The 12,017-nt window shown below is 38.2% G+C and overlaps 1 protein-coding gene across 3 annotated transcripts in view; it reads left to right on the top strand.

Annotated features, from left to right (window-relative positions):
• Positions 1-12,017, top strand: part of RIPOR3 (RIPOR family member 3) — a 118,243-nt gene that overhangs the window by 61,986 nt on the left and 44,240 nt on the right. For all 3 annotated transcript variants that reach the window (XR_015742690.1, XM_087929002.1, XM_087929003.1), the window contains exons 4-9: positions 1,088-1,166; positions 2,465-2,488; positions 6,600-6,653; positions 8,381-8,530; positions 9,744-9,807; positions 11,832-11,875. Coding sequence is in view for 2 of the 3 variants with exons in the window: in XM_087929002.1 (XP_087785128.1) it covers positions 1,088-1,166; positions 2,465-2,488; positions 6,600-6,653; positions 8,381-8,530; positions 9,744-9,807; positions 11,832-11,875 (415 nt within the window). In the remaining variant the exon portion in view is untranslated. The remainder of the gene's footprint in view (positions 1-1,087; positions 1,167-2,464; positions 2,489-6,599; positions 6,654-8,380; positions 8,531-9,743; positions 9,808-11,831; positions 11,876-12,017) is intronic.

Here is a 12,017-nt window from a genome sequence, read left to right on the forward strand (position 1 = left end):
TGCTTCAAGAGAGAATTCTGGTTGATTTATTCAATGGTTTTAATTTCTTGGCTGTCCTCCGTATTCTCAGGAGTCTTCTCTAAATCAAAGTTCAAAAGTGTCAATGCTCTTTTTATTTTTATTTTATTTTATTTTATTTTTTAAAGGCATGGAATAGCTTTTTGTAAGAAAGGAATTTTAACAAACATCTGTCAGTATCTTTATATCAAACCAGGGTGTAACCAGATTTGGAACATTGCACTTAATTCTGCATAGAAAACAAGCACGTGTCTTCTTTTCCTACTGTATATCAAATAGATGTCAAGCTATCTTTCAGACCTAAATAAATCACTAATGGAATGTTAACACATTTGGGAAAAGTCATTCTTTGGAAGCAGGTAGCTACTTCATTTATATTAGCTGGCACATTTATGGCAAGGAAATTTTTCAACTCGATAAATTTTAAGACTGGATTTTGGACATCTATGTGCAGAAATATTTAAATTAGACTGAGAGATTACTGTATAGTCTTGGCAAAAGATCAAATGGCTGAATTTTAGAGGAACAATGGGCCTCAGGTGGATGGGTGGGACTGCAGTGGTTTTAGAGGAAAAATCCCTCAAATAAGTTGGAAGAAACATACAGTGCTTAATATAAACATAATGAGCTGCTCAGATTTTGCATCTTGTATAATGCTGACTGTTTCCCTTTTAAATACATGAGGAGAAAATTGAGTTATTTGTGTCTGGTCTAAATTAACCCACAAACTTATAGGAATGTAAGCCAACGGGGTTTTATCCTTGTGGACTGCTGGAGTTTGTGTCTACAACTATTGTACTGATGTACATATATATCTATATATGTACTTCTAGCGATAGTTAGAATGTGTCTGGACCAACACAGAGTTAAGAGAACTAAACAGGATAAGGCTGTACTGCAAATCAGTAAATAAACAGATTGTTATCTCCTGCACACATCTGAAAATTAAAATACTCTTGAGCTAAGATCCCACTGTGTTTAATGGAAGTGCGGTGAGGGACTAGAAAATGTCTTTTTTCCCCCTAACTTCTGAAAATGGATCTGATGTATATTTAACTTTCCCCTTTAGTGAATATCTGGAAATGCATCAAACAGAGCTGGATTATCTATCAGAATGCCACCGAGACAGAAGAAGAAATTCCAGACTGGTAAGAAGTTTCTTTTTCTTGAATTTAATATTAAGATGAAACCGAATGGGGTCACACATAGGTTGAGGAGCCTTGGTTGGCTTAATCACGGCTTATTGTCCAAACCAGCCACCTGGATTTTCACATTATGGCAATATCGCTAGGTATTATGGCATAATCAAGAAATGATCATTTAAAAAGTTTATTGAGTTGGCCAGAAAAGTTTATTACAGTGAAATCAATAGGGCATCAGTATTCCCTTTTAATTAAATGCACTTTATGCCATTTTGGCCTTTTGGACTTCAGTTTGCACAATCAGACTAGTGATTTCCCAGTGGTCTGTTTTGGAGAGAAGAGGAGGGCCTGGGCAGAATGTCCATCGGCATGAGCTTAAATGGACTCCGGGGGACGGCAGAGGAAGGAAGGCCTGGAGGAATGATGTCCATGGGGCCGCGATGGGTTGGACACAACTTCGCGACTAACAACAACTGCATTCTAATCCTTGTACCACCACGGTTCTTGAATGCATCCATTTTGTTACTCTATGATTATGGAGCAAACTCAGATCAATGAAGTTAACTGTTTAGTCTTAGAGCACAAAGCAAAATGCATTGCTATGCAGCTTAGTCACATATAACAAATAACTTGATAAATTACAATGCATTCTTTATAAATATGTCCTTGCAAAGGAATTGAGTTCAGGCAGATCAGTTGTGACCAACTGGGACTCTCCTGGTTGAACCTTATGGAAGCTGGATTCCTCCTTGCACAGATGACTCATCCAGCAGTGAATAGCGATTGTTCTCATGAAACAAACAGTATCACAACTTATAATAGTACAAAGACTGTGAAACAATTGAGGTGCAAATAACTGCACTTTGCCAGTACATTGAGTTATCTGTTTCAGGCTTTTTTTTAAAAAAAAAATTCTTGCTTCTCATCCTGTCCCTAGCCTTAGACTTGGTATTTGAAGAAGATAATATAGGTAGCCCTCGACTTATGGCCCTAATTGATCACATGACCATGGGGATGCTGCAACAGTTGTAAAGGTGAAACATGGTCATAAGTCACTTTTTAAAATGCCGTTTAACTTTGAACGGTTGCTAAATGAACAATTGTAAGTTTGAGGACTACCTGTATTGAATAGGTAAAAGCAAGCAATGTAAACAAATGGCATATAACCAACCAATAATATTTGAGTCATTTGTGTTTATTTTTTAGATTAAGAACAGCAAGATGTGATTCTCTCTTTCATAGAAAGAGCCCGAATAGTTGGTCTGCATTTGATCCGTGCATTAAATTGCTGCATTTTTTTTCAGGGTTTCTACTATGATTTGGACAAGGTAAGAAATTGTCCTGGCAAGGATGCAATGTAACTCGAACATACTTAAAGACACTAATTTTTATTCCCCTTCCCCCCCTCTTTAATTTTTTTTTATTATCTGATTTTCTTGACTATTTTTCTTCTTGTAAGATGGTCTCTGGAGATATACTATTTTTTTTTTCAAGAATCACACCCTATGTATCTGGAATACATTATTCAGGTTTCCATTTATGAATTTAATACACTTGATTCATTCAATGTGAGAAAACATCTGTTAGAAATGGAAATTTAATGTTAAAAGGTGGAAGGAAACAATACGGACTGAATACAGTGAAGTCAAGAGGAGGCTCATCTTCAAATCAAATATCTTATGGTCTTTTTATAAGCCTCATTTTATAAATACCGGAATATTGATCCAAATTTATCTGTATGGTAATGGTTTTTTTCTTTTTGGTTAGTTTTATAATCAGAAAAATTGATTTTTAGGATTCTAGGCTACACAACAGGAGCCCATAATATTATTAAATATTATATTTTTACATGATAATATAATATAATTTTAGATATTGTATGAAATCCAATGGTTTACTTATTATTAGATTTTTTTTATCCTACCTTTATTACTTTATAAATAACTCAAGGCAGTGAACATGCCTAATACACCTTCCTCATCCTCTTCCCCACCCCACCCGTGAGGTGGGTTGGGCTAAGAGAGAGAGTGACTGACTGAAAGTCACCCAGCCAGCTTTCATGCTTATGGTGGCACTAAAACTCACAGTCTGACAGTTTCTAGGCAGCACCTTCCCTCTCCAGACTCTTCTTCCAATTGTATGTTGTGACGTCCCACTCCACCCAGCCAGGGCTGGATTTTGTTTACTACTTAGGTGAGAGATTACCAGAACCACCTAGGACTGGGAAGTAAAAATAATACATTCCAGGCAAAAATAGTGACAAATCATTTCTGTACTAAAATGCAAAATAATTTGCACATGTCCGTGGAGAGCCAAACATTCTAATGTGACTTTAAGGACAATTTTACTCCATTAAAGTTCAAATGTTATTCTTATTGCTATTGATTCACAAACCTTTGAAGCATTTATGACTACTAGTTATCTCTAGGACATCTGTATGGCTCTGAGTATCCCAGGGACAATTTTTTTGAGTCCTTTGGATCCTTTTTTTTTGTCACTGCCTCCTAGGTCAAGTATAGCTCCCCGCCCCCCACCCCCTTGCTTATATCCATTGAAACAATGGTCCTGCAAATAAGAGCACTTATTTGTTTTCCAAATATGCACGCTACTAGGTCTTCATGACTTATGTGCTCTTCCCAGGTATTTAAATACTATAAAAGCATCTATAGAATTGGTTGATTGATTTGGTCACCACACTATAAAAAGATGTTGAGACCCTAGAAAGAGTGCAGAGAAGAGTTTATATTATTTAGTTTGTAAACAACAAACTAAAAGACTCAAGGTCCATCCCATCCCTGATAGGACCTAATGGTAAAGACTGCAACGATGACACCATAAAGGCCAACATCTTTAACACATTCTTTGGCTCAGTATTTGTAAACAGCAATGGATCATGCCCAGTGTTTCCTAGTCGAACCACAGAAAACTACAATGATCTAATACATATCGATTTTACAGAAGACAATGTTGAAAAAGCACTACACAATCTAAAACCATCTCTATCTATTGGACCGGATGGAATATGTGCCTACTTCTTAAAAAAGCTATCCATTGTCATAGCAGAACCTCTAAACATAATCTTTGAAAAACCTTTCAGGACCAGCTCCTTGCCTAACCTATGGTAACAAGCCACGGTCATCCCCATCTTCAAAAAGAGAGACCCCAGCCTAGTTGAAAATTACAGACCAATCTCCTTATGCTGCATCACCTGTAAAGTCATGGAATCAATTATTAACCAATCCTCCACTTAGAGACAAACAACTTGCTCTCCAATAAACAATTTGGTTTCAGAAAAAAACTATCCTGTAATCTGCAACTCTTACACTGCAAAAACATATGGACAACACAACTCGATCAGGGCAAAGCAATAGATGCAATCTACATAGACTTCTGTAAAGCCTTTGATTCAGTGGTACACGACAAACTACTCCTAAAACTAAAATCTTATGGTATCTCTAGACAACTGCATAACTGGATAGAAGCATTCCTGTCAAACAGACAACAAATGGTCAAAATTGTGAGTGTTCTATCAAATCCTGTACCTGTCCCCCAAGGCAGTGTTCTAGGACCAACTCTCTTTATACTCTACATAAATGACCTCTGTGATCATATTAAGAGCAACTGTGTTCTCTTTGCTGATGATGTAAAGCTGTTCAATACCACAGACAATACTGCTACCCTTCAAAAAGTTATTGACTATGTATCAGAATGGTCAATCAGATGGCATCTTCAAACCTCAACAAACAAATGCTCTGTCCTACATATTGGCAAAAAAAATCAGAAAATAAAATACAAGCTGAATAGTCAAGACCTTGTTGATGATCCAAACTCTGTCAAGGATCTTGGAGTACTCATCTCTAATGTTCTAAGTGCTAGAGCCCACTGTAACTACAGAGCCAAAAAGGCATTAAAAGTTGTTAACCTAATCCTGTGTAGCTTTTTCTCTGGTAATATCACACCACTAACTAGAGCATACAAAACATTTACTAGATCAATACATGAGTACAGCTCATCAGTCTGGAACCCGCATTACATATCTGATATTAGCACAGTTGAGAAAGTCCAGAAATATTTCACATGAAGAGTTCTCCGCTCCTCTACTCATTGTAGAATACCTTATGCCACCAGACTTGAAATTCTAGACCTAGAAAACCTTGAATTACGCTGTCTTCAGTCTGATCTAAGTATGGTATATAAAATCATACATTGCAATGACTTACCTATCAATGAATACTTCAGCTTCAACCATAACAACACAAGAGCAAACAATAGATACAAACTCAAGGTTAATCGCACCAAACTTGATTGCAGGAAATACGAATTCAGCAACAGAGTGGTCAATGTCTGGAATACTGTACCTGACTCTGTAGTTTCTTCCCCAAACCCCAAAAACTTTAACCTTAGACTGTCTACTATTGATCTCACCCCTTTCCTAAGAGGTCTGTAGGGGGCGTGTTTTAGCTCACCAACATGCCTACCATCCCTGTCCTAGTGTTGGACAGCTGTGGACATTTTTCTTATGTGTACCCATTTCATGTATTCATAACTATGTATATACTTATACCTATTATCTTGTAAGCGATTGACAAATCAAAATAAAATAAAATAAATAAAAATAATATAAATAAAGAGCAACCAAGATGATTAGGGGACTGGAGGCTAAAACAGACAATGAACAATTACAGGAACTGGACATGGCTAGTCTAGTGAAGAGAAGGATCAGGGGAGACATGATAGTAGTCTTCCAATATTTGAAGGGCTGCCACAGGGAGGAAGAGGTCAAGTATTTTCCAAAGCACCTGAAAGCCAGACAAGGAATAATGGATGGAAACTGAACAAGGAGAGATTCAAGCTACAAATAAGGAAAATTTTTCTGAGAGAGAACAATCAACCAATAGAACAGCTTGCCTTCAGAAGTTGTGGGAGCTTCATCACTGGAAGTTTACAAAAGGAGACTCAACTCCCATCTGTCAGAAATGGTGTAGGATCTCCTGCTTGGACAGGGGTTTGGACTAGATGACCTATAAGGTCCCTTCCAACTCTGTTATTCTCTTATGCTGATTATGTACTATCAAGCTGGTGTTGTCCTGTTGAAATCACATAGATAGATTTTCTCCAAGATGATTTGTCCCTAGCCTGATCCTTCAGAATCTAGAGAATATCTAGACCATAATAGTGCATTAAAATGAAATAATAACAACTTATGATCCCATGCAATGTGATGGAAAGCCCTAATTTCTTTCTTTTTAAATCTCAGTTGGTATATGCCAGTGATAGTGATAACCAATGTAATCAATGCTCATTGATAAGGAACATCCTGCATTGCCTAAACAAGAAAGAGGTTCTGCATCATGAAATTACATTCTATAATAAATATCAGTGTAATATCTGGAATTGTATAAATAACATCTGGCTCATCTTTTTTCTGTTCTTTCAAAGCAAATCCGCTCTGTTGAAAGATATATTAGGAAACTGGAATTTCAAATAAGCAAGGTAAGAGTTTGATTTCTCTGACTTCAAGTTTATTGCAGTGGTATAAACAAATCTTCTCAGAGAGTATTTTTTCCCACCCTAGATTGATTGTAGGGAAGTTGTATTAGGTGCTTTCCAAAAACTTTTAATAAGTTTCCTTGCATAAGGAGAGGCCTTTTCTTCTCAATGTCTGCATTCAGACTGATTATTGAACACAGCCCGTGTTTAGCCTGTAAAACCAGTTTTCTGCCATGCCTGCTAAATTTCTTGAATAAGGAAAAAGAAGAAACCACAATTCATTGTGTTTTATGACTGTAAAAGGTGAGTTCACATGCCTATCACTTTCATGTTTGAAGGGTTCAACAATAATATAAGGCTGGATCTGGGTTTATGAGAAATAGTCTCATTCAAGGAATGGCACTCTTCCTAATGTGCTCAATTCAGAATGTTTGTGTCACATTTCACAATTCATTTAGATTTATTCACCTGGATTTATCTATATACTACTAAAATCCTCATGACTGTAACCTTTAAGTGTGCAAAAAGTGTAACTATAGTGCAACATTTTTTAAACCAAGCTATCTTAAATGGGCTAACATACAGAATGCTTGCAAACCCCGGGACCCATTGACTGCTGTGGAATTGAAATTTAGCAAATTTGTGCTTGCTTCAATGCTGCATCATTGTGGTACTATGCCACCCAGAGGTTCAGTGGATCAGTCTAGATCCCTAGACTTCTGAGGCTGGGTAGACTGGCCCTTCCTTTAGCTGCTGGAGATCAATTAGACCAGTTCTACCCTATCCTTCTGGAGGCTGGTCGTACCATTGGCTGCCTTTAGGTGGTCAGGTGCAGTCAAGCCAGCAGGAAGTTGGAAGTTGCTCCTGGTCCCATTATCTTTTTGCCCTTGGTCATTCTGTTTCTCTGTTTAGCTAGACAGGGAAATGTTTTTGAAAAAAGTGGCACAAAAGGTCTCTAGTCCAGTGTTTTTTTCTTATTTCAATCCTATAATTGTAATGCTCCTTCTAATGAACCTTTAAGCCAGGGGTGTCAAACTCAAGGCCCGTGCCCGAATCCAGCCTGTGGAGTGCATGGATCTGGCCCACAGACTCACTTTGGAAATAATGAAGGACTGGCCTGCAATAATGGAGGTTGGGCAGGTGTGCACGAATTCATCAAGCTCTGTTTTTGCTGGCAGAGGGCTGCAGTAGGCCATCATGGCCAAAAATGGAGCCTTGGTGAGTGATGATGAGCTGGCCATGCCCACCCTGGCCACACACAAAGCCCAGCACCCTGAGGTCAAACACAACCCTGATGTGGCACTCAATGAAATCAAGTTTGACACCCCTGCTTTCAGCTATATAAACAATTGTAAATAAAATCACCATAACTATTATTGAAAAGCAAACACATTTCTAGGATTCTCCTCATATGATAGTGATAATTGTCCTCCGGGGATCACATAGAAGGAACCCACTTGAAATGGCTGGTCGGCTGGTCGAAGTCCATATGTGAGTTCCAAGGTTGAGTCTTACTACCATTATGACTTGGTTGAATCATCCTAGATAGTTGAAAAACTTAAGATATTCCTACAATTTGGAACATGTATGTGGAACATCTTTTGGAAATATCACGATAACTTCCCACATAGTAGGAACCTATGATGTGGTATATATTTGGTACAGATGCGTATGCACGTGCGCGCACATGTACACACACACACACCCCTTTCTGCTCTTTTCTTTAAAAGGTAGAAGAATTATATGAAGCATACAGCATCCAGTGTAGACTCCGAGATGGTGCTTCAAATATGAAACATGCTTTTTCCTTGTCTCCTTCCACTAAAGCATCAAGAGAAAGCCTGGTAGAACTCTACAAAAATCTCCAAGAATGTACAGAGGTACTGCTATTTTTATACTTCTTGATTCTACTTCATGTAGATATCGAAAGTCATTATGGAATCTGTTTTTGAGAAATAAGTATTATATCTACATTCTACATTCTTAATGAGACTGGTTTGAACTTCATGCTGCACACATTGGTTGGATCCCACAGAGTTTGCATTGAGTTAAGTAACTGAGTTGGGGTGCTTCCAAGTGGACTTGGTGCAAAGAAAAGGAAAATTGGTAGAGGAAGCATATTATTAATGGTGAAATAAACAGGTAGTCCTCAACTTACAATACCATGACACTGAAAAGGGGACTTATGACAGTCTTTCACACTTAAGACCATTGCAGCATCCCCATGGTCATGTGATCAAAATTCAGATGCTTGGCAACTGACTCATAGTTATGACAGTAGCAATGTTCTGGGGACATGTGATCACTGTTTGTGACCACCTGACAAGCAGTCCATAGGGAAGCCGGATTAGCTTAACAATCATGTGATTAACTTAGCAACTGCAGTGATTCACTTAACAACTGCAGCAAGAAAAGTCATAACATGAGGCAAAACTCACTTAACAACTGTCTCCCTTAGCAACAAAATTTTTGGCTTCAACTGTAGTCGAAGACTGCCTGCAATAGATTTGTTGTGAATGAGGCAAGAACAATTAATTATCCAACAAAGTCTTATTTGGAAGTAATCTGTGGATTTCTATCAATCTAACCATTATAGTTACCTTTACCCCCAAATCTTGGGCACTGTATTTTGATGAAGTTGCTGAAAAATGTGTTAAAGTACTTTACCCTTGCAGAATCCTTGTCCTCATGGGCAGATTTAATCATGTCTTAATTCGTGTTACTCTTAACAATGCACGAGAAAGATAGAGCATATAAAGCATTTTTGAAGCTTTTTAAAGGGTCTTCCAGCAAAGAGAGTACATGGCTACCCAGATAAACTAAAATAAAAAATAAAAAAAAATCCAGCACCTTTTTGTTAAACAATTGTTTTACACAAGTGATCATGAGATGTGTTAAATGATCATGAAATGAGTTACTATACTTCCATGAAAGGGCATTTCTCTATTTTTGATTGCAGATCAGCCAGCTGTTCTCTTTTGTACTCTCCCAAAGTTAAGTCAAATCAAATAGCCAATAATCATGTTGAGAGTTTGTAAAGATCAGGTCCTTTTAATGCCAGAATACGCTCAGTCTCATTGCTCTGTGTTTCAGGACATGTGTTTGATTGAGGGGACCCTTGAAGTACATTTGGGGGAGTTTCACTTGAAGATGAAAGGTGAGCTGAATTGTTGAACCGCTTGGAAGGAGCTGATATATGACATTAGTTATGAAGAATAAATCATAGATTCAGAAAGGAACCCATCTTTGCCCTAACACAGTCAAACACAAGACCCATGGGCTGCATCCAGCCCACAGGGTGCTTAAATCCAGCCCATGGGGCCGCCCTGGAAACAGCGAAGGACAAGTCTGTGATTCCTCTGCCAGTGAAAATGGAGTTCAGGAAGACTGTGTGCAGTTCTCCCGAGCTCCATTTTTGCTGGCAGAGGTTCGCAGGAGGCTGTGACAACTGAAAACAGAGCTTGGGAGCTACTTTTAGCTGCCACAGGCACCCCTGACATGAGTGATGTTGAGTTGGCCATGCCCACCCCCAAGGTCAAACACAACCCTGATGAGGCCGTCAATGAAATCTAGTTTGTCACCCCTGCCCTAACATAAGAAAAGGTGTTGATTGTAATGGGGTGCTTCCCAGTTAAACTTTTATTATGGAATTGCCTTGGCTTCTTCATGTGTTACCAATAAGGAGAATGTTTATAGCTCAGGATTGAAATGAGGGGTCCTTGGTGCTCTCTGAGCTTGGTTGCTTTCTTGCAGACATTTCCTTACCCAAACTAGATAACTTCATCAGTGCAGGGAACAAAAGGACCAAAACACCTCCCCATCAGCAATCAGCATCCAGATGAGCATAGATTAACTCCAGAATTAACAACAGACTACCAATTCTTCAACGCTTGTATTCCACTCACCAAAAAATGGAATGCAATCACTTTTTAAAATGTTGGGTTAGCACCTTTTGCAATTTGGCACAAAGTTCTCCTCTGTTTTCCATCACTGCACACTTGAAAGCAATATTTTCTTGATAGCCATCAATTCTAATATTGTCTCATTTATTAGTTTATGCCCAAGCACATACTTAAGAAGTATCCTGTGACTGGAAACAATAATTCACTTATCTCTTAAACATACAATTTAGTATGCCTCACAGTTCAAGTTTTCCTTGGTCAATAAAACTCACATCTCAGGCTCCAGTTTCATTGTAAAAAGAGGAACTCATTTTCAATATTGGCGCCAACTGTAACCAGTGTTCCTTCCAGCTTTGCTTTGGCCAAATCTACTAGTAAAAGTTCAATGTTCTTCAGCAACGAAAGAAATCCCTTCTGACCTTAAGATATTGTTAACTGGCATTTAGATTTCTGTACATTTTTTGAACCACGATGATAACATTGTTCTTGGTGACTTTGTAGAACTGGTTTGCCATTGCCTTCTTCTGAACTTGACAGAGATCCTTCTTCTAGAATAGATTGACTCCCTCAATATCAGCAGATAGAAATAGCACTTAGACTTATATACCACTTTATAGTGCTTTACAGCCCTCTCTAAGCAGCTTACAGAGTCAGCATATTGTCCCCTACAATCTGGGTCCTCATTTTACCCTCGTGGGATTTGAACTGCCAACTGCTGGCTGCAGACGTAGCTTGCAGTACTGCACTCTAATCACTGCGCCACAGAGGCTCATTAAAGATGCTCTTACTTTAGCTGCTCTTACTTCAATTATAGATTACCTTGGAATTCATTCCTGTCTTTCAAACTTACCAGATGGGGGAATTCTATCCTAGTGCTTGTACTCTTGTTGGCATCTTGGGCAGAATCATTGAAAGCATTAAGGCACCTTTCCATATCAAAATGCTAATTATACAAGTGATGCTTGCTGGGCCTTCATTTCATGAACTAAGGACAGATCTGTCATAATGATGGGCTTGATCATGCATTTTTGTATTTTATATGAGAATGAAGTTGGCATGGACTACAATCAGGAGAATTCATTTGCTGGAGAGGTACTGAAACAGAAGCTTTGGTATTACCATTCCAACTCATTTGCTGGACCTCAAATAATTGTTCTGGCATTTAGTTGAAGGAATGGTTATGTAATTGGGGATCACCAACAATTTATGTCACTGATTTCTTTTCTCAGAAACTATGAATTTAGGTTCTTACTTGTTTTTCTTGTGTTTCTTTATCCAGGATTGGTGGGTTATGCTCGTCTCTGTCCGGGTGATCAATATGAGGTATAGTATTTAGCAAATTATAGAAAAGAAATACTTGGCTATTTAGTACTAGTGAGTGGTCATTTGTTCCCAGGTCCAACTCTTGGCATCTCTAGGTAGAAAGAAAAATATTCTTCCTGAAATCCTAAATAGTTGTAAATAG

This window comes from Pseudonaja textilis, chromosome 3 (genome assembly GCF_049901715.1).
Source record: "Pseudonaja textilis isolate UNSWEBS1 chromosome 3, rPseTex1.2, whole genome shotgun sequence".
Classification (NCBI taxonomy): domain Eukaryota; kingdom Metazoa; phylum Chordata; class Lepidosauria; order Squamata; family Elapidae; genus Pseudonaja; species Pseudonaja textilis.